The following is a 23,188-nucleotide window of genomic DNA, read 5'->3' on the forward strand; positions in this document are numbered from 1 at the left end:
AGGATCTTAAGAACTGGTTCACCGTATGGGTATATGGGGTATGAGATGGTGACAGATGAATGGATGGATGGATGGATGATGATAGTGATGAAAAGGAGAGCAAAGGAAACTGAATGAAAGGAAGGATGATATAAATTTACTATGGATTACTTGGCCCTGTTGCCTATTTCTTTTTTTAACTAATTGGCTGTTTTGTCCTCTGTTGATGATTGTCTGTTTTGTATCAAGAAGAAAATTTTTTTTACTCTCTTTTTTTAGATTTTTGTCTGCATTTGGAAAATTTGACAAAAACTGGAAAAAAGAAACTTTTTGAGACACCGAGACACGACATTTTCATATAGTATAAAAATAAATTAACGCGTAATATTTAAAAATTTCCCCCCTTTTTGTTTATATTTTTATTAGGAGAGGTGAATGGGGTGTAATTGAACTGGATTCAAAATCTCTAGTCTAGACCTCAATACAAAAACTGTAAAACTAAAACAGTAAATGAAAATCACGTTCGCAGTCATATGACCAAAGTTACCGGTTAACAAGCGCAAAAATTAGTTAATTATTTTTTAAGCACAATATTGTGAACTCTACATTAAAATTTGCGTTTAGCTTCATTAATTAGCATATATTTAACATCACTAAATTTGTAATTAAAACTATGAAAAGTACGTGAATGATTGCCACAAATATTCTAAACCCAATTTAAGGTCTAGCACCATTAAGATAACAAATCATACCAGGAGGTAAGAAAGGTGCTGGAATCTCTTCATCCCAATATGGAAACTCAGTTCCAAACGTTCTTGGTATAGGATCTCCATCTTCACATGGTGAAGGAATTCTGGTAGGTTTTTCATCGATATTAAACAGATAATAGAAATCTAAATCAGGATGTTTCTTTCTATACATACGACATTGATGATCAAAGTAATCAAACTTTTCTCCGTAATAATGAATTACTTCAGATGAACGCATAAGCTCCATCATTCTACGATAATGACGTAATTCGTATCCTCTTACTGTACATTTTTGTAATACAGGTAAATTCTCTAATAATACTGATCTCATGGAACCCAAAGTTATGGTCTTAATTAAACTTCCATTGGATTTAACAAGTTCACCCATAGTCCATACCGTACCAGCATAATAAGATTCAAAACCAACCGTTTCCAAATTAGGAAATTTAGTTGGATAATCTCTTTTAATAAATACATCTAATCTTACCTTTTGACCTAAATGTAATTCTTGAATTTCTGGACCTAACCACAGAATTGAAATTTTTGGCTGACAACTATGACGTTCTTTATAGTCCACTTCTAATTTGTTATACATCGCAACATCTTCATTTCTCTTAATCAGTATCAAATCTAAAAGCAATAACTTTCAATGGCGTCAAATCTTCTACTGGTGGTAATTTAAACTTATCAGGTTGTTTATCAATAACGATTTTAAAAATGTAGAGTTTGAATTTAAAGTTTCCCATCATATTAATGATATTTGCTTTCAGAATCAAATCATTCATTGACTTTCCATCATCATTACTACCGAGTTTGAATTGTAAAGTGATGACAAGTGGAGAATCTGGATTATTAAACTTATGAGCATTATCGAAAAACAATTGCAGTGATTCTTCATATGACGCAGATGGTTTATTATGGTAGAGGATTTGACCTTCAGTGGGAACAGGAGGAATCAAGAGGTTATCAAGGCTATCTGTGAATGTGGAATCATCTAAGATGACCAAATTTGTAGTTCCTTTTAATTTATCTGGTAATGTACTTTCATCTAATTTAGTTTCAACTTGGGTTGAATTATAATTGTGTTCAGTAGTCGTCATTAAATTACTCTTTGCATATATTACTCTTTTAATTAGAAAGAAAAAGTGTTGAATGCAAGTGTTACAAATCTAGAAGAATCTGCTTATATCAAAATATAATAATTGAGTCAACATGTTATGCACTTTTTTGCAACTATAATTTTTTTTTTCTAATGAGTAGCATTTATTATGTATCTAAAAAGTAGACATAGTATCTAAAGAAAAGATTTGTAAGAAATGAGTTTGATAGAGAGACTATATAAGGAAAACTCTATTTATTTGCAGACATATGGTAAAACTCATGCAGGAGTTATTAGGAGACAGCTAAGCATAGTCTTAGTGGTTGGTAGAATACTAAGTTGAGGCTCAGTAAGTGTATTACGCTTTTATGATGATAGAAGTCATTTCTGATTTTATTCAGAGTTGAAAAGCTTTTTATTATATACATATATAGTTATAAATTCGTAAAATTATTTAGTGATCTTGTAAGTTATTCAACAGGTGAATGATCTTTAATCATCTATTCTTTTCAGTATGATTGGTTTTCGAATTATATTTACTCTGTTGATTATTATTGATAATCTTTTTATTATCATGCTTAATTTGCTTCATTGATTCAAATAAGTCTTGAATGGGGGTATTGATAGGTTGACTTAAATCATGATCGCCACCACTACCACTTCTACCATTAATTTTCCGTTCTCCAAGATTAATCTGTCTTTCAATGGTCGACTTATAATCATTGATGGCAAGTGATACCATTTCATCATTAATTAGAAGACGATTATGTTGTAAATGTTTAAATATTTCTATGATCCAGGAATAACTGAGATATGTATCCGTAATCGAAATAACTCTCCAGAATCTATCAAAGTACAGGATAAGTTTTAATTTTATTTCTTCATCAGTTAATGATCTATATCGATTAGTACATGAACTTAAAGCAGTAACATACTCTTCATTTTGAATTCGATGATATAATTTTGATTTGAAAGCAACAATGATTTTAAATTTATTTAAATTGGTCATGTTTTCAATAAAATTGTTTAAAATATATTCATCATCAATACTACCATAATCAAATTTTGTAATATTAATCTCATCCATTTTATCAATAACTTGACTCTTTTGGGGTTTACTTTTCCCAATCCCTCTTGATTGCCAATATTGTTGTTTTGGTTTTTTAACTCTTTTAATATTAGTATTATCCGGTATTATATCATTAGCATTGAAGAATGATATGCTTGATTCACTTTTATCCAACATTAAGAGTGGATCTTGGAATTCAGGTTTCAATTGTCCATCTTCATCAAGTTTAGTGTCCACTATTTTAAGTAAAATTCGTTTCATCATTACTTCAAAGGTATATTGACCTTCAATTTCATATAATTTCATTAATTTCATTAATTTGTCAGCTTCAGATACTTTTAAATTGTTCGCCATTTGTTTAAGTTCAATCAATCTCCATAAAACTCTTTCTTCCATTTCTAAATAACATAATAGATTAGTTTCATCTCTTTCCATACCTTCATTCTTAGCCCATGATAATGATAATATACTCCCTTTAGTAGGATATTGTTCATCACGGAAACAAACTCGTTTATTAACTTCATCAATATCAAGGATCTTCATACGAGGTAAATTCCATAATGGGAAACTATTAAATGTTTCCATAAGTGGACTTGTAATTACTTGTGGTATAATGGTTGATTTAAACTCATCAATTAACCCATTTAAACATGTCTTGATATCAAATTCAAATGATTTAACGATACTTTGTTGCCAACTTAGATTCAATCTTGCATCCATGCCCGTATTATTATGGGTTATTGATTCGGTATATTTTTCAATCAATTCATTTCGAATGAAATTATTTCGTTCAAGTTGTAAATATTGAGGATGATCATAATAAACTCCATATTTATTAAATATTCGAAACAACACTATATTGATGATCTTTGAACCGAAATCATTTGCAAAAGTACTTAAATATTGAGAATTATGATGTTTCATAGCATAATTGAAATGAGATAATTTGATTAAAATAGGACTGATGGTAAATTCATTATGATTTCGAGTGGTATCCTCGACTGATTCTTGTAATACAGTAAGGATATCTTCCATAGATTGATTATTTGACTTTTTCAATCCATCTATAGTGAATTGGTTATGTTTTGATTTCTGATCGATTGATTTTAAAATGGTTGGTATAAGAACTGTATCTGGTTCATTTGAAGTATGTATATGACGTCGTATTGATTTCACAAGGGACCCGAGGATTAGATTAGTACCACTATTACATTGATGCCTACTTCCTCGTAGTATCATTTTGAAGTATGTATCTTTTATTTTCTATGGTCTATGACTCTCAGTGGTAGATTTTCATCTCTAATAAAAATCGGATGGTGTCAGTTTTTGGTGATACTATTTTTTTTAAGTCTTTATTTTTTTTCAGATCGGTTTCAGTTGGTTGCGCAAATTATTTACATTTTGCAATTAAAATATAAAGTTTATACTAGAATGAATGTTATATAGTTCTAAAATTAAATCTAATCAGTTCCAAAGTATAAACTGTCTATAAAACGATTTCTGAATTGCCAATCTGTATCTTTACAATTCTCAGGATTATACCATTTACTTCCATCTGCATTATCATTTATATTTGATAATTTCCCAATTACAATATTAACTTCTGGAAATACATTTAAGATTCTTCGTAATCCTAATTCAGTAGATAAATAACAACATAAGATGATATCTTTAGGTTTACAATCATGATCTAATAACACTTGAATGGCCATAATCGATGCGGCACCACTTATAATTTGAGAATCAAATAACATGATTTTATTCTGTTGTATATCTTGTGGAATAGAATCATAATGTAATTGAGGTTCACCAGTCTTAGAATCACTCTGAATTAAAAGTTTACCAATACTGATTTCAGGGAATGTCTTTTTAATTGAATTCATAAAACAATCACCTGATCGAATTATACTGATGGCAACTATATCATCAACTAATTTTAACCCTTGATATTGATAAGATTTAGCAGCAGTTACTGTAATCGGTTCAAAATCATTGATGAAATGTAACCCTTCTTCAATTATTATTGTACTTATTCTATCAAAATAAAAGATAAAATCTGACCGTTCTGTATCTTCATTAAATAAGATTGAATTTATCCCTTTAGTTTGATTATTAATAGGTAAAATCTTCACATTATATTCATTAAGATCTCTGATTTTTATATCTAAAGTTTGTAAATATTTCAAATGTTGACTTGATTTTAAAATTAATTGTTTTTCAATATGTTTGATCATTAAATTAATGGCAATCACATTATCCAATCCTCTGGGGATAATTAAATCAGCATTATTCATAGTTGGATTAACATATTTCACCGCGTTTGGTTTAACAAACTTTTCCCATTGTTGAAGACATCCACTTAAATCACGACCTCTATATAAGATATCTCTCGTTAATCTTCTAGCTAAACAAATATCCAAATCAGTATCAACATAAATTTTAAGATCCATAATATCTAATAGTCGAGGATCGTATAAGGTATATATCCCTTCTATGATGATCACATTAGCACCATAAATGGTAATGGTTTTATCAGTTCTATTATGATGTTCAAATGAATAAACCGGGATAGTTGTCTTATGACCTTTCTTTAAAGATAATACAGTTTCAACCACAAGATTTAAATCAAGGGATTCAGGGGTATCAAAATCAAAATTATTAGAAAAGGCTAATTTCCTTTCATCTTCAGTTAAAGGATTATAAAAATTATCAAACGATAACAACACAGTCCATGGTTGATTTAATTCTTGAACAATCTTTTGGGCAATTGATGTTTTACCGGATCCAGAATTCCCGGCAATACCAATGATATAAGGTTCAGTCCAAGGAGGAATATACGATGCACCATGAAGAGGTGTTTGTAATTGAGAATGAACATTAGAATGGGAATTAGTAGTTTCGATATGTAAATTACTTATTCCATTCTCATTGCCAAACAATAAGGCTGATGTAGATGTAGTAGCTTGTAAGGGATGACTTTCAGAAAAGGGAGAATCAGTTAATTGATCTGATGAATTAAAGAATGAACTGGTGGAATCATTATCAGGAGCAATTCTACTAAATCTTCGTGGTTTAGGGATTTTAACGGATAATGAAGATGGAGCAGGGGATGGTGTTGAAGTATGATTAGTCATATTGTTATCCAATCAATAGACATTTAATGGCCTAATGATACCTCTTGGAACGATGATTGTTATAATTCAAAAGTAACATTTTTTTTTGATAGCGATGATTGAAGATGGATCTTTTTTTTTTTTGTTTTGATTTATTCATTTGCACCAAATTGAACTTTTGAAAAGTTTCATTATCTCATCCAACTTACAACTAAGATATGTCAAGTATACAGACAGGGAGAGGGAAACGAAGGAGGAAGTTTGAAGATGAAGTAGACAGTCATAGTGAAAATGAAGAAGAAATTGTCGTTGAAGACCATAAACCAGAACTCACCCCAGATAAACTAAAAGAACCAAAAGATACATATATCCCACAACCCCAGAAACAACAGGAACAACCAAGTCGGAGTAAATACATTGATGAAGAAGATATATCTTCAAATGATAAACGACGGAAATTTGACTTGCTACATCAAAAAGATACCAGCACCACTTCAAGAAACCATAAACGAAATGATCATAATCAATGGGAATTAGAACAATATCAAAAAGCTCAACAAATCATGAATACCACCAAAATCACTAAGGATGATTTGGATAAGGTTAATCTCCCTGACAATGATAAATACGAATATGTGTTTGATGATTCCCAATATGTTAACTTTAATGAGATTGAAGAAGATGATGAATTAAAAGGTGATGATCAACCACAGAAACCTGATCTTATCGAGAAAGAGAGAATATCAATAGCAGAAGTACGTCAATCCTTACCAGTTTATAAATTTCGATCCCATTTCCTTGAAGCTATGGATAAGAATCAAGTACTTATTGTCGTGGGAGAAACAGGGTCAGGTAAGACTACCCAATTACCTCAGTATTTATATGAGGCAGGATATTCTCAAGGTGATAAGAATCTAATCATTGGATGTACCCAACCCCGTCGAGTAGCTGCTACATCTGTGGCCACTAGAGTTGCCCAAGAAATGAATGTTAAATTAGGGAAGGAAGTAGGATATTCGGTTAGATTTGATGATAAATCAAGTAAAGATACCGTGATTAAATATTTAACCGATGGGATGCTTCTTAGAGAATTTCTTACTGATTCGAAATTATTGAAATATAGTGTGATTATGATTGATGAAGCTCATGAAAGAACATTATCAACCGAGATTTTATTAAGTCTTTTAAAAGATATCTTAACTACTCGACATGATTTAAAAGTTATAATTGCATCAGCTACAATTAACGCAGAGAAATTTTCGAATTATTTCCATCAAGCTTCTATTTTAAATATCCCCGGTAGGAGGTTCCCGGTAAAGATCCATTATACCAAGAATCCAGAAGCGAATTATATCCAAGCGGCCATAACGACGATTTTTCAAATCCATTTAACTCAACCTTTACCAGGTGATATACTTGTGTTTCTTACAGGACAAGAAGAAATTGAATCAATGGAGGAAAGTTTACAAGAATCAATTATTAAATTAGGTTCATCATTAGAAAATCATTTACAAGTTTTAAGTATTTATTCGAATTTACCAATTGATTTACAAAAAAAGATTTTTGAACCTACTTTACCTCATACTAGGAAAGTTATCTTAGCTACCAATATCGCAGAAACATCAATCACCATCGATGGGATCCTGTATGTGATTGATCCAGGGTATGTTAAACAGAATGTTTATAATCCCACTCAAGCCATGGAAAGTTTAGTGGTTGTTCCATGTTCAAAAGCATCGGTTGATCAAAGAGCAGGGAGAGCCGGTAGAATTGGACCCGGAAAATGTTTCCGATTATTTACCAAATGGTCATATTATAATGAATTAGATGCGAATACTACTCCTGAAATCTTACGAGTTAATCTTTCATCAGTGATTTTATTATTATTATCATTAGGGATAAATGATTTAATTAATTTTGATTTCTTAGATAAACCAAATTCAAAACATATTATAAAATCATTAGAATTATTATATTCATTAGGATGTATAAATTCAAAAGGATCATTAACTAAATTAGGATTAAAATTAAGTAAATTCCCCTTAGATCCAATGTTATCGAAATGTTTAATCACCAGTGAGAAATTCAATTGTGTTTTGGAAATCATCACCATAATTTCAATGTTAGGAGAATCATCTACTTTATTCTATCGACCTAAGGATAAGCAGGAAATAGCGAGTAAGAAACATGCTAGTTTTGATTCCCCCTTGGGTGATCATTTTAGTTTATTGAATGTATCGCAACAATGGGAAAATAGTGATTTTTCAAATCAATGGTGTCAAGAATATTTCGTCCAGTATAAAACTTTACGAAGAGTTAAGAATGTTCGAGATCAATTAATTAAATTATGTCAACGAAATAAAATTAATGTGAATGAAACCATATCGATTAATCCATTATATATTCAAAAATCATTAATTTCAGGATATTTCCCTAATATAGTTAAATTATCAATGATGGGTGATACATATAAGAAACTTAAATCAAGTAATGTCGCCACACCATGCTATATCCATCCATCCTCTTCCATATTTAAAATCAAACCAATTCCAAAATTATTATTATATCATGAATTAGTATTAACCAGTAAGGAATATATGAGGAATTGTATGATTATAGATGAGAAATTGATTAAAGAATATGGATCTCATTATTATTCACCTCAAGAATTAGAATCATTATCAAAGACCAAGAAGTAAGTTAGTTAGTAGTTAGGGTTAATAGGGGAAAATATAGACAATGTACATTTTTTATTTTGTGTAACATTTTTGGCTCTCTCTCAAATTTTATGTTTGCAACCAAAATAGACTGATGGTTGTATACAGGCCCATACCCAATAAGGTTTATTATGTTTGGGCAAATAATAAGTTAAGACTATGGAAGCTTAATCTTGAGATACTTCGTTTTAACCTGAGAGTTTTCAGAGGTGAATCTTCATCATTAGTAGTAAGAGTGAAATCATTTGTAGTATCATAATGATGATCCTCTTCATCATCATCTAATACAGGTACAATATCAAGTTCTTTCCTTTTAAGACGTAATAATTCAGCAGGAGAAGTTGTATATTCGAAATCAGGTTCCACCAGAGATTTTGATTTCAATACTCTAAGACTTAAATCTGAACTTCCTGGATGATGAGTTCTTGAAAATTGAGTTGATTTATCATAAGGATTATTATTATTATTATCATTATTAGTATCTTGTTCGGATGGTACATCTAAATCAGAATCAAAATCGAAATTAATATCAATTTTGGATATATCTTCACTTGATTTCCAATAATTATTAACATCAGAAATATAATCATCAAATTTAGATTTCAATTCATCATCTTTTACATTTCCATTTATATGATTATTTAATTGGATAGGTTGAAATTGAGGATTTAATCTATGTTTAAGCGTCATAAATTTGTTCAGTAATTCATCATCTTTCTTACATTGATCTTCTTTATCTTCTTCATTATGTTCAAATAATTCATTGGCAAGTTTGATTGATTTATGATTTGGTTGATTCCGTTTATGAAAGCTAAAGAAATTTCTTACTGTTTGAAATCGAGATTGATGAAAAGTATCATCTTCCACTTCATCATCATCATCAAGAGATACATCAGGATTAATAGGAAGAATGGTATTACTTGATTTACGGGTTCTTAAGATTCTTGATAATGGATTCCCCTTCATCTTGCCCCTGATTGATGGTTTGATTGTAGTTTAGAGATTGTTTTACAAATATTTAAATTTGGCTGCCATTTTTTTTAAAACCATTTTTCTACACCCCAAAAAAAAAAGAAAACTCTACAAACTGAAATAATTTTCAAAATGATTAAAGATATATATTTTATAAATAACAAGAATGAATGAATGAATGAATGAACCGAAATAAATAAAAGCCTTTGATCCCATTAATGATTTGTATATATGTTTTAAAAGGATGCCGATGGGATCAAAAAACTTTAAGAAATGAATATTAACCTAAACCCAAAAATCAACCAACCAAAAGTAAACCCAAACCAGTGAAGTTAATTATTAAACTCAGTCGATGATTTTGGGATTTTCAAATTTGATAGCGATGGAATTCCTCCGATGATGATTTCGACATATTTTATTGTGATTATTATTAGATGATGATTGATTTGAGAAATCAACGTTTTGGAAATAATTATTAGTATGATGATTCTTTAAAAACATGCGATTTGGATTAAGACCAATATTTCCACTATTATTACTATTAATACTATTAATTGAATTTTTTCTTGAATTATTATTATTAATGATTTTCAATTCATCATTGAAATTATTCAAATCACATAATGAAACTCTTCTTTTGAATGGATTCAAGGGTGATGTGACACCTAATATGGGGGCGGAGATGGTTGATGATGGTGATGAGATTATGAAAGATGGAGAGGGGGATAAATTGGGTAACGAGTTTGATTTATGAATTGATTGTAAGGATGATAAATCATCACTATCGTCGTTGTCATTGTCATTATCCATCATCTGTTCATTATTATGTTTATGCAAGGAGAAATAGGAAAATTCTTGAGATTGAATGGGAGGGGTGATTAATGGTGGAGGTGAATCATCCTGTTGTTGAGATTGGGTTGGACTATGAGAATAAACTAAGAATGCATTTAAGGGATTATTAGAAGGATATTCCAGAGGTGATTCAATGGCCAATGAACATCTTCTATGGGTTGCGGTAGTAGTAGTAGTAGTATGAGCCATATTTGATATGATGTATTATATGAGTATATTAAGATAAACGAAAGGCGTAAATGTATGATGGAACGAAGGAAGGGGGATTTTTTTAATGGGATGATTTTAAATATATATATATAATATCGTAAATAAATAATAATATTATTTAATGAATGAATGATAATTAACCTTTTATTAAAAGTATGGGGAAAGATGAAATTGAAAATATTGAAAAAGCTGGGGGAGAGAGATATTAATAATAAAGGGTGAGATGAAGGGGGAGATGGATGGGGAAGTGGTATAAGGAGGGGAGTAACAAGATGAGATTATATACCGTAAATAATTATTATTATTATTATTTATGGAATGGAATGGAGTGAGCAAGTGAGCAAGTGAACAAGATATGATTTGCTAAATGGTTAAGATAACCCCTTTTTATAGTATTAAAGAAATAGTATAACTAAATTAAACGATGGGATTATAATCTATTTATATGTAATGGTATAACTCCTTCAATCTTCGGAATAATAATTTGCGCATATAGATGGTGTTTATAAAAATAAGGAGATGTGACGTTTAATGGATGTATAATAATGTATTATTATTATTAGTTGATGAATGAATGAATTCAGATTATATTTATACATGACGTATAAACAGTTAAATAGGAAGTAGCAAGTAGCAAGTAGCAAACAATATTGAAAAAGTCTTGGAAGTTTTAATTTTAGTTACCTTTACATGCATATTGTATAATGGTATACTACAGTTTTGTAAATAGAGTAGGAAAGAATGAAAGATCTACTTACCATCTATCGTATAATATTAACTATATAAAGTAAAGACATTTGGTGAACAAAGAGGTAGAATCATACTATTTAATAAAGTTTAAACCTTATCTATTAAGAGTTTGAATAAAAGAGATGATTAATCATATTTTGAATGATGATTATTTTTGATCTTACGATAATAACAAAAAATGAAAAATCCAAAAAATAAATAAATAAATAAATCAAAAGGGTTAAAGTAACCAAATAATTAGTTAATTAACTGGTCTTGTCTTCTTCTATTGTATTGTACTATGGAAATTATTTTATACTCCTATTAATTTCTTTACTTATTAGTTATAATGACGTTAATAGTTGATATCATTTATATAAATAAATCTGTAAAAGGGTTACATAGAATCTGGTACAGTACTTTGATTTATAGTCATTGTTTGTTTGTTTGTGGCTGTCTGTTAGTTTTAGTTTTAGTGGGGTGAGGTACACTTATGTAAAACATCCATACATCATTGGTACTGTATATAAATTGATTATGTAATAGATTAAGTAAGCATAACCTATACCTGCATATAACACATGGTAAAAGATCGGCGATTAAATTCCGAGAATCAAGAAGAAGGGAAAAAAAACTCCGATTAAAACTAAACAGTGGAGAAGAAGTTAACTGTGAAGAATTTGAAGAGAAGTCAAATTGTGAAAAGTTTTTTTATCAAATCAAAAGAAGTAAAGTTAATAACTTACAACTTCTTCTTCTTCTTCTTCTTAGTTGATTCAACTGATTACAGAGATCATCAATATCACTTGAAGTTAAGTTAATTAAAGTCAAATCAATTAATTACTTCAATCGATCCAATTAGAATTGATAGATATAAATTAGATCAAGTGAGTCACAGTGAAAATCATTCAATTGATAATAGATTACATATTACATATTACATTATCTTACTTCATTTATAGTGATCATCATTTACATTAACTAATTAGTTAAATCAATCAACCAACCAACCAGTGAAAAATTTTCATTCATTCATTCATCATAGTTAAGTTAACTAGAGACAAAAATCATTTAACTTTTTTTTACCCCAGTTCAAATTAAAATTATAATTCCCCTCTTTAAAAAGGTTAACTGACAAAAATCATACTATAAATAAATTAACTATAGTACTATACCAGTTTTGAACTAATTTTCCCCCAATTACCCCAGATTATAATTAATAGCAACTTTTCACTACCATTTTATTAGTCATTAAATATTCTTCCTTTTGGTTCAAAACCCCCATCATATAACCCATAGTATCATTCTATTCTATTCTATTCTATTTATTTTCATTATATATAAACCTATCATTATCCCCCATCCATTTAACTAATAGTTATAATAATAATTTCATCATGTCATTAATTAAATCAATTATGAAACCTTCTACTAGTGTTTTCTTCACTTCAATCACTTTAACTCAAACTCCTTCTCCTCCTTCATCTCCAACTTCTTCATTTAAAGGTGGTAATAATTACTTTTTCTCAACTTCAACTACTACTCATTGGGATAAATCTCATTTCACTCCCGCTGATCCTTTAACTATTAAAGATATTAATCAACAAACTGTTCAAGCTAATTATGCCGTTAGAGGTAAAATCCCTATTATTGCTGATGAATTAAGAGATTTAATCACTAAAAATCCCGTTTCTCATGGTTTACCATTTAATAAAATCATTAATGCCAATATTGGTAATCCTCAACAATTAGATCAAAAACCATTAACTTGGTATAGACAAGTTCTTTCCATCTTACAATATCCTTCCATTATAAATCAAGTTAATTTCCCTCAAGATGTTAAAGATCGTGCTATTAAACTTTTAAATAATATTGGTTCAATCGGTGCTTATTCTCATTCTCAAGGGGCACCTCTCATAAGAGAATCAATCTCAAATTTCATTACTAAAAGAGATAATGGTCATTTATCTGATCCTCATAATATCTTTTTAACAAGTGGAGCTTCAGCTGCCGTATCTTATTTATTACAAATTTTATCAAGTGATCAAAATTCAGGATTTTTAATTCCTATCCCTCAATATCCATTATATACCGCTACTATTGCTTTAAATAATTCTATCCCAGTAGGTTATTATTTAGATGAAGCTAATAATTGGACAACAAATCCAAAGGAAATTCGTAATTTACTTACATCTTCTGAAAATTCTCATATTAAATTCAAAGCTTTAGTCATTATAAATCCTGGTAATCCAACTGGATCAATTCTTTCTAAACAAGATATTGTTGAATTAATTGATATTGCTGCTGAATATGGAATCGTTCTTATTGCCGATGAAGTTTATCAAGAAAATGTCTTTGAAGGTCAATTCATCTCAGTAAAGCAAGTCCTTAGTGAATTATTAATCACTAATCATGATCAATATAAAAACGTTCAATTAGCTTCTTTACATTCAACTTCCAAAGGTGTTAGTGGTGAATGTGGTCAAAGAGGTGGATATATGGAATTAGTTGGATTCCAAAATGAAGTTAAAGATATTTTATTCAAATTAGCTTCGATTAATCTTTGTTCAGTTGTTACAGGTCAAGCATTAATGGAATTAATGATTAATCCTCCAAGGGAAGGTGATGAATCTTATCCATTATACCAAGCTGAAACCACAGCAATCCACAAGGATTTAAAGGAAAGATCAAACGTGTTATATAAAGCTTTTGTTCAAATGGAAGATATCACTTGTAATAAACCAATGGGAGCCATGTATTTATTCCCTCGTTTAAATTTCAGTGAAGTTGATTATCATTTATTACATTCTCGTGCTAAACAATCCAAACTTTCCATTGATGATATTTATTGTATTGAATTGTTAGAGAATACTGGTATTTGTTGTATACCAGGGAATGGATTTGGTCAAGTTCCTGATACTTATCATTTAAGAACAACTTTCTTACCTCCTGGTCATGAATGGATTAATAGTTGGACTCAATTTCATGAAAAATTCATTAAAAAGTATAAATCAGTCCCTCAATAGTCCCCATAGTCATATTATATTAGATTTGTTTACCTTTGTTCGTCTTCTTCTTCTTCGTTTATACAGTAGTATTTGTAATATCTTATATATATATATACATCATCATATTTATTAGTGAGTTGTCGGGTTATACGATCGGACTTTGTAGATGATCATTTTTGTGATCACTCCAGCCGCAGAACTAAAAAAATTGAGTTTAACCCCATTTATACGAATTATATTACTATCATAATTATTATTAACTGTTTATTGTCATAACCTGTCGTATAACCCATATCTTCTCATAGTATAAATAGACCAGGAATCTCCCCTCGCTTCCAACCCATCTCATTCAAGCAATCAACATAATTAAACACCAGTTACTCCAACCATGACAGTTTATATAGTTGCTGCAAAAAGATCACCTATTGGTTCATTCCAAGGTTCATTATCATCATTATCATCAGTTGAATTAGGTACCACCTTAGTTAAACAATTCATCCATGATTTAAACTTACCCTCTGATTTCACTATTGATGAATGTTTCTGGGGTTCAGCTTTACAAGCTAATTTAGGACAAAACGTCAGTCGTCAAATCGTCATTAATGCTGGTTTAAATCCTGGTATTATTTCTACTACCATTAATAAAGTTTGTGCATCAAGTATGAAAGCTACCATTTGTGGAATCCAATCGATTTTATTAGGTGATAGTGAAGTTGTATTAGTTGGTGGAAGTGAATCAATGTCAAATGTTCCTTATTATGTTAATGGGGGCAATATTAGACGAGGGGAAGTGAAATATGGTAATATTAATTTGATTGATGGATTACAATTTGATGGATTAACTAATGTTTTCGAACCTGAATTATTAATGGGTCATTCAGCAGAGAAGACCGCTAAAGAATTTTCGATTTCAAGATTGGATCAAGATGAATATGCTATAAATTGTTATGAAACAGCCATTCAATCATATAAAGATCATAAATTTGATTCTGAAATCATTCCTATTGAAATCAAAACTAGAAAAGGTTCATCCATCATTAATAAAGATGAAGATTTAAATAAATATAATCGGGACAAATTAAAAACCGTCAAACCAGCATTCATCCCCGATGGAACCGTCACTGCCGCAAATTCACCTTCATTCAATGATGGTGCCGCTGTCTTACTCTTAGTAAATGAACAAGCATTACATAAATATGGATTAACCGCCATTGCCAAAGTTAGAAGTTATGGAGAAGCTGAACGTGATCCCATTGATTTCACTATTGCTCCTTCATTAGCCATTACGAAAGCATTAAATAAAATCAATACTACTATTGATGATATTGATTATTTTGAAATTAATGAAGCATTTTCAGTAGTTGGTATTGCTAATGCTAAACTTTTAAATATCCCCCATGAAAAATTAAACGTTTATGGTGGTTCAGTTGCATTAGGTCATCCATTAGGAGCATCAGGAGCAAGAATCTTAACTACTCTTGTTAATATCTTAACTCATGAATCAACTACTTCAAAATTAGGCGTAGCAGGTATTTGTAATGGTGGAGGAGGAGCCTCAGCCATTGTTATTGAAAAAGTTTAATCAGAATAAATGTTTTATATATTTTTAGATTATATACTACTATATATTCAAGCATGATGATAAATATTACCTAATGTAATTGATTTAACTACCGTATAATCATCAATACCATACATGGATCCTTCTCTACCAAATCCAGATTCTTTAACCCCTCCAAATGGCATAGCGGCATCGGTGAAAATACCAGTATTAACAGCTACCATTCCTGATTCTAAATATTCTGACATATACCAGATATTATTTAAATTTTCGGAAAATACATACGAAGCTAATCCAAATGGTGTATCATTACACCAATGTAAGACTTGTTCTTTAGTTTCGAATTTAATTATAGCTCCCAAGGGACCAAAAGTTTCTTCATTAACCACTTTCATATCATTTGTAACATCACAAATCACAGATGGTGCATAGAAATTCTTTCCTAATGCCGGTAATTTCCCACCGGCAATCAATACTTTAGCACCCTTCAGAACAGCATCTTTAAAATGATCTTCAACTTTAAGAATTGCACGATCATTAATTAAACATGCATGAGTTACACCTGGTTCAAATCCATTCCCGATTTTGAAATGTTTAACTTTTTCGATGAATTTTTGATTGAATTTTTCATATACTCCTGCTTGAACATATATACGATTGGCACATACACAAGTTTGACCTAATGATCTGAATTTAGATGCGATAGCTTGTTCTACAGCCCAATCTAATTTAGCATCATCAAAAATTATCACGGGAGCATTCCCTCCTAATTCCATTGATAATTTCTTTAATGTTGATGAAGATTGTTTCATAAGTAATTTCCCTACTGGAGTTGAACCAGTGAAACTTATCTTTTTAATGATTTTTGATTCACAAAAGAGTAATCCCATTTCTGGTGTAGATGCTTGACTTACCAAAACCACATTAAAAGTACCTGGGGGGAAACCTGCTTCATGAGCTAAATAAGCTAACGCTAATGAACTTAATGGAGTTTGGAAATCTGGTTTTAAAATAGTAGTACAACCAGCGGCAAATGCAGGAGCTAATTTTCTAGCTCCCATTGCACTTGGGAAATTAAAGGGACATAATAATCCTACTACTCCAATTGGTTGTTTATAAGTTATAACTTTATTATTTTGATTTTGAGGTTGAATAGTATGACCATATATTCTTTTAGCTTCTTCAGCAAACCATTCGAAATATGATGCTGCATATTTGATTTCTCCAATGGCATCAGTTAAACATTTCCCATTTTCCCAAGTTATAATCTTAGCTAAATCATCGACATTTTCAATGATTAAATTATAAAGATTTCTTAACCATTTAGCTCTTTCATAAGGAGAAGTATGTTTGAATTTCTCATAAGCAATGTGACAAGTTTCAATGGCATATTCAATTTCTTCTCTTGTTTGATCAGGTAATTCAATGATTAATTCTTCAGTAGCTGGATCGAAAACTTTAAAAGTTTTGGTTGATTTGGAAGTGATCCATTCACCATTAACGAATGGAGTTGATCTAATTAAATCAGGGTTTTTAAGTTGAACCATCTTAATTACTTATGAATTATCTCTTTTTAATTTTGGAATATTATTGAACTTTTATATTTATAATTTTCTCCAGACTTTTTCTTTATATAAAAAGACGACCAAAATTTTTGGTAGGACCCGCGCGGGTAATTCCCAATGTGGAAGGTCGGATAATTGTACTTGATTTGACCAATTCAAAGTTATGATTAGTTAAACGTTAACTATGATGAATTAAAGGGAATGGTAGAAGATGGCTTGATAGATGGAAGGAGGTTATTACTAAAGTTTGTGATAAATATGCGATGTTTTGATCGTCAGCAAGGGTTCATTCTGTACTTTGACTGATGTCTGTAAGATGCGCTTTTGAGATCGGCAGAATGGTCCTCCCAAATGAGGTTTGACTTGAATTATACTCTCATATGAATCAAGAATATGTAGTTCACCTTGTTAGTTGATCATCATTAAAGATGGGACCATTAAATGACAGCGATATAAATTATAGTTAATTCAAAGTTCTTAGCAGCCCATTTAATAAAATTTGTATTTGGGGAACAAATTTCCCTCGAAACCAAAGCTTCTATTGAAATTAAACGAATAATAGGTTATTATATCGAAGAAATCCATAAAACGTTGTAATATATCATAATTTAACTAATGAATTAATAAAATCATGTCGTACCCCAAAGACTCGGGGATTTAAAGTGTAATAGCCTTATCATCCTCTCTTCATTAAAGAATACGCTACCATATTAATGTCCGATTAAAATCCTAAATAGGTTAAGATTAGAAAAAGAAGTCATCAAAAATGGGTATAGGGAAGTTTAAAAAAATGAAAAGGTTTACTAATTTAATTATAATTAAGCAATAATAATGAATGGTTATTGTCATCGTCTTCGTAGTTTAAAATTTTTATTTATTTTTTTATGGTGGCATACTGATCTCCATTAAACAATGTGTGATTGATAATAATTAAAAAATAATATTTTTGAATTCTCCTCATGAATGATTATCATCAAAAAAGTATAATTCAAACCCTATCTCATATTCCAAACTCATAATCGGGAAACTGTCTGACATTAACATACGACAATGGGAGAAGAAAGAAGAATAAATGATAAGATGGAAAGAAGGAATATTGAAAACCGTTTATTCCAGAAGCCATGGAAGTGATCCCCCCAAAGTAAGGTTTGGATGTATATCAGATAATAAAGTGGTTATAGATTAACTATAAGAATGAGGGGAATAGATTGATCCATTAAATAAATAATCTATAAACAGTAATAATACCTAAATAAGGTACAATACTAATACGAATTACGAGAAAACCATCGTGACGCCGTACCACGAAACTAAAAGATAAAACATAAATTTGACGTATAGAACAAAAATTATAGTTATCAATTGATAGGGATGTAAGGGCTGAACCTGAATTTGGAAGTCAAGGCCTTTAATAAGCCATAATCATACTATTCATACATATACGTTATTAAATAGTTTAGAATAATGGAAGACAAGGGTATTAAAAAATAATTATAATCTTTTTTATTATTCACTATTTATTAATACGCTTATTAATATTTTTAGTAGAAGTAGGATAATGTAAAGTAAAGGAAAGGAAAGGAAAGGAAAGGAAAGGAAAGGAAAGAGTGGATGGATACAATGGAATGGAGAATAGAATAACTAATTGGTGACATTTTTCTTAATCATCATGATGATGATGAATATCATTGATGGCAAATTAAATGAAGTTAGTTGATATTAGCTGTTTGCCATCCAATATTAGTTTTTCTTGGAATGGTCCGTATATTACTAAAAGTTGAGATGGAGATAAACGATGCAGAACGGAACAGTTTCTGGATTTAAAACGGGGAAGAGACATTCTTATCATGTCGTAGTCCGTCGTATAGAATAGATCGAAATTAATGTCGTGGAGAATTAAGAAAAAAAAGAAAGAAAGAAATCCCACAAAAACAAACAAAGAACAACGCAGAACAATTCGTCGTATGTACGAACAAAACAAATAATCTCCGAATCAAATTTGTTTGAAGGCGATTACATAATCGAACTAATTACTAAATCAGTACAGACAGAGAGACAGACAGACAGAGGAACACTTCCCTTTTCGGAATAGCTGGGCTTTTTTCTTTTTAAAGTTAAATCATCTTAGTGCTTATTTATTTTCTATCTCTGTCGTACGAATATATAAATATACGAATAAATTTCTTTAATTTATATTTTGAATGTTTTATTTAATCAAGTCAAGTCAAGTCAAGTCAAGTACAAACTATTCCAATGAGTAATATCCCAATGAAAATGTTAATGTTCATTCCTTCATTATTAGATCCTACTTTCTTAGTTAAAGCAGTGATACCCAAACGTAAAATAAAATCAAGTGCTGGTAATAGAAATAGACAATCAAAGAATACTGTTAGTACTGCCACCACCACCACTACTACTAAAAGAATCACATATACTAAAAGAATATCAACTTCAGATGTTACTGATGCTATTATTGCCAATTCTGCTGCTTCCATTACAAACGACCCTACTATAGATGATGAACCACCATTCAATGTTATAAGTTCATCGCATGCTTTATCAAGTCATAGAATAAATTCATTTAATGGACGTGCTTCATCACCATTTTTTGAAACAAGTCCAATAAATTCACCATTCTTTGATGGTTCTTCATATACCAGTGATGACTCTATGATGGGAGATGATCATAATGATGAAGAAGAAGAAGAAGTAATTGTCAATGATGATGATGCATCAATTGTTAATGGTCATACTCGTAATGACAGTTTTTACACTTATGATATCAATATGACCAATAGTGATGATGATGATGATGTTTGGAGTTATAATCCGGAAACAGGTCATACTATCATGATGAATGATGAAAGAAAGAAAACTTCCTCAAAACTGGTTAGATTTAGTTAGGGATGTTTTTGTTATTAATATATTTTGGGGTTTTAAATTGGGGTTTAATTATGGGTTATTTATTATAAATTTTATAGAGATTTTTTATACATACATATAAAAATATAAAGATTATTACGGTTTAACATGATAGTTGTAGATTTGTAGAGATGATTTGTAGACGTGTAAGTTGTTTGGATCTGGTACGATGAAACAGTTGAAACAGATTATTTAGACATCGTATACATTAATAAAAATGGTATGCAAAAATCATTACACAATTTTAAAAATGTTGCCTTCATTCACTAAATAGAACAATGCTTCAAATACAAAACTTTTTCTTGGTATTTCAATTAGTGAGTGACGGAATGGATGATGATAAAATTTTTTCTTAATTGTCACTAAAGCGCATTAACGCGGGCCATTAAATTAATAATTCATCACTAAATCCTTTGTTCACCGGGAGTCTAGTGAGAGTTACCAGGTGAGTCAACTGATCCTAGATTGATGATGGTTCTTTTTTCACTCACTCACTTACTAATGGAGGTGGAGATAGATCAGATTACACGATGGTGATTAGATTAGATGGAAGCAAAGATCATTTTCCCTCGTTAGGGGCAAATAAATTTAGGGAAATTAACGGTTATAACTTAATTTTCGGCAATAAAAAAATGACAATTCCATTTTTTCCCTTCCCTTCCCGTGCCAGAACATTTAGCGACGTTAGTAAAAAAAAGCTTAGTTCCGTCTACCGCCATAGAAACCAGAATTTAGCGGACAATGAAATGAATTTGTAAAATGTTTACTGTGATAAATTTGCATCCTTCCTTTCTTACTTTACTGACTTTAAAGTTTTATGTAATTATATAGTCATCAATAGTTGTTAAAAATTTATTTTTTTGGTGAAGATGTTAAATTTTTTCTTTTTCACAGTCAAATTTTATAATTTATAACTAATATATATATATATAATATATATATATATATAAACAATCACCACCACCTCTAGTAAATATTATGATTATTATTGTCATTTAATCATAACTAGGCTTAAATTCAATTATTATTATTATTATTTATTATTATTTATTTATTAATGAGTGCATTAATCATCTTACTCACTATGGACAATATGGGGAAATTAATTAAATCAACTTCTTTAAAAGTTAAACATTTATTATCAAGAAAAGATAAATCAACCAATGATAATAAAAACAATCATAATCATATTGATGACGAAATTATAACTCGAAATACAGTCAAATCAAGATCAATCAATCATGGTTCAAACCCAATACCGCGAATCATAACTACCAGTAGTAGTGATAATACCACTAATACTGAAAGTATCACTAATAAACATCACCATAGAGAATATATACCGTCTTCAAGATTATTATCTCATACAAATTCTCAAAATAGTCATACTAAAAAAGATCAATTTGGAAAAGATCAATTAATTATAAATACAACTAGTACTAAAAATTCAATTAATCCTTATTATGAATCACCAAAAGGTAAAGATGATAATACAATCATAACAAGAAGTAGTATAACTGCTCCTACTGCATGTGAGTTAAACCAATTACCGTTATTAAATATAAATGCCAATTTTGCTGATAGTTTACATTCATCTCAAGGTAGTTTGATAACTAATTAATTAAGTTAAATTTTGATGAGAGAGAGGGTTATTGTTTAGAGAAAGTTTATTTTTTGAATGGGGGTATGATAAAGTGGAATTAATATAAATAGTAGTTCAATTATTGTTTTATTAATGATTTTGATTTTGAATCTGTTAAAATAAAAAAGATTCCAACTAAGTTTGTTCAGGATCCATATTTTGATTGAGGAACACTGAATATGATTCGAACATTATTTTTATTTATTTAGGATAATATTAATATTTTAGTTTTAGAATTCACTATATTTGCAAGGTCATATGCTATCTTGATTTCATCGTATCGATGAAAAAGGATGGTTATGGCTTTGTTTTAAAATAAATGCTGTTAATTTATAATGGAGACTAATCATAAAATTGTCTTAAGATCTGTAGTATTGAATTCTTTTGGCCTGAAATTAGGAGAGATATTTAACTTCTATTTTTGTATGATCTACTTTACTAACCATTAGTTAATATTATAAGGTTAAATATAAATTATTTATATACTCAAATTATTTAAATTGTAGATACGATTAAATTTCAAGTGAACAACGTAACATAAATATTCTGAACATTTATGTGATTCTTAATGGTTCAAATGTCAATCATTAATACCTATAATTAATGGACTAATTCAACCATTGCCTATAGCTCATGGTCGATGGTTCGGTCTTTCAATGGACTTTATAACGAGAATAACAACAACTTATGATATTGATTAGATTATTAACTTATAATATATTCTATCTTTGATAAATGTCTATTTAGGATCATTACTTTTACTAACTTAATTTAGGATATAAATTTACTAACTATCAAGCAAATATCATGGATTAATACTAACTTAATATTATAGCTAAAGTTTATAGGAGCTCAACTTAATGGGCATGTAGTAACGCATAAAGTTCTTTATCTCCAACATACCATTTGTTATGAGGCAGTTGCTGTTAAATTCTGACCATAATAATATACTTTCGTTATTTAAAAAAATTATAGTTAATATACATATATTCAAAACTGTA

At 29.8% G+C, this 23,188-nt stretch overlaps 10 protein-coding genes across 10 annotated transcripts; 4 read left to right on the forward strand and 6 right to left on the reverse strand. All coding sequences in view use genetic code 12, as the record gives it.

The window, feature by feature from the left end:
* Positions 1-696: 696 nt before the first annotated feature.
* Positions 697-1,828, reverse strand: DFJ63DRAFT_337877 (uncharacterized protein; the record flags this gene model as incomplete). The annotated part of the gene is made up of 2 exons (XM_064908613.1): positions 697-1,341; positions 1,373-1,828. 2 exons carry the CDS (start codon positions 1,826-1,828, stop codon positions 697-699), a joined length of 1,101 nt encoding a protein of 366 aa, XP_064759295.1.
* Positions 1,829-2,323: 495 nt separating this feature from the next.
* On the reverse strand, positions 2,324-4,135 carry DFJ63DRAFT_337878 (uncharacterized protein; the record flags this gene model as incomplete). Its single annotated transcript, XM_064908614.1, has 1 exon — positions 2,324-4,135. One exon carries the CDS (start codon positions 4,133-4,135, stop codon positions 2,324-2,326), a length of 1,812 nt encoding a protein of 603 aa, XP_064759296.1.
* Positions 4,136-4,245: 110 nt separating this feature from the next.
* Positions 4,246-6,150, reverse strand: URK1 (uridine kinase). The gene has a single exon (XM_064904463.1). It carries the CDS (start codon positions 6,028-6,030, stop codon positions 4,357-4,359), a length of 1,674 nt encoding a protein of 557 aa, XP_064759297.1. The 5' UTR covers positions 6,031-6,150; the 3' UTR covers positions 4,246-4,356.
* Position 6,151: 1 nt separating this feature from the next.
* On the forward strand, positions 6,152-8,782 carry DFJ63DRAFT_254962 (DEAH-box RNA-dependent ATPase). The gene has a single exon (XM_064904472.1). It carries the CDS (start codon positions 6,228-6,230, stop codon positions 8,706-8,708), a length of 2,481 nt encoding a protein of 826 aa, XP_064759298.1. The 5' UTR covers positions 6,152-6,227; the 3' UTR covers positions 8,709-8,782.
* A 73-nt stretch (positions 8,783-8,855) lies between these two features.
* Positions 8,856-9,692, reverse strand: DFJ63DRAFT_315797 (uncharacterized protein; the record flags this gene model as incomplete). The annotated part of the gene is made up of 1 exon (XM_064906618.1): positions 8,856-9,692. One exon carries the CDS (start codon positions 9,690-9,692, stop codon positions 8,856-8,858), a length of 837 nt encoding a protein of 278 aa, XP_064759299.1.
* Positions 9,693-10,043: 351 nt separating this feature from the next.
* Positions 10,044-10,739, reverse strand: RSN1 (Rsn1p; the record flags this gene model as incomplete). Its single annotated transcript, XM_064908615.1, has 1 exon — positions 10,044-10,739. The coding sequence occupies one exon, from the start codon at positions 10,737-10,739 to the stop codon at positions 10,044-10,046; it is 696 nt and encodes a 231-aa protein (XP_064759300.1).
* A 2,168-nt stretch (positions 10,740-12,907) lies between these two features.
* ALT1 (alanine transaminase) lies at positions 12,908-14,515 on the forward strand (the record flags this gene model as incomplete). The annotated part of the gene is made up of 1 exon (XM_064905389.1): positions 12,908-14,515. The coding sequence occupies one exon, from the start codon at positions 12,908-12,910 to the stop codon at positions 14,513-14,515; it is 1,608 nt and encodes a 535-aa protein (XP_064759301.1).
* Positions 14,516-14,700: 185 nt separating this feature from the next.
* On the forward strand, positions 14,701-16,103 carry DFJ63DRAFT_254966 (acetyl-CoA acetyltransferase ia). Its single transcript, XM_064904473.1, has one exon. It carries the CDS (start codon positions 14,886-14,888, stop codon positions 16,077-16,079), a length of 1,194 nt encoding a protein of 397 aa, XP_064759302.1. The 5' UTR covers positions 14,701-14,885; the 3' UTR covers positions 16,080-16,103.
* A 23-nt stretch (positions 16,104-16,126) lies between these two features.
* DFJ63DRAFT_291368 (succinate-semialdehyde dehydrogenase (NAD(P)(+))) lies at positions 16,127-17,605 on the reverse strand (the record flags this gene model as incomplete). Its single annotated transcript, XM_064905391.1, has 1 exon — positions 16,127-17,605. The coding sequence occupies one exon, from the start codon at positions 17,603-17,605 to the stop codon at positions 16,127-16,129; it is 1,479 nt and encodes a 492-aa protein (XP_064759303.1).
* A 2,271-nt stretch (positions 17,606-19,876) lies between these two features.
* On the forward strand, positions 19,877-20,527 carry DFJ63DRAFT_315802 (uncharacterized protein; the record flags this gene model as incomplete). Its single annotated transcript, XM_064906619.1, has 1 exon — positions 19,877-20,527. The coding sequence occupies one exon, from the start codon at positions 19,877-19,879 to the stop codon at positions 20,525-20,527; it is 651 nt and encodes a 216-aa protein (XP_064759304.1).
* Between the last annotated feature and the right edge of the window lie 2,661 nt (positions 20,528-23,188).

The sequence above is a fragment of the Scheffersomyces coipomensis genome (assembly GCF_036884675.1).
Source record: "Scheffersomyces coipomensis strain NRRL Y-17651 chromosome Unknown DFJ63scaffold_9, whole genome shotgun sequence".
Taxonomy (NCBI): domain Eukaryota; kingdom Fungi; phylum Ascomycota; class Pichiomycetes; order Serinales; family Debaryomycetaceae; genus Scheffersomyces; species Scheffersomyces coipomensis.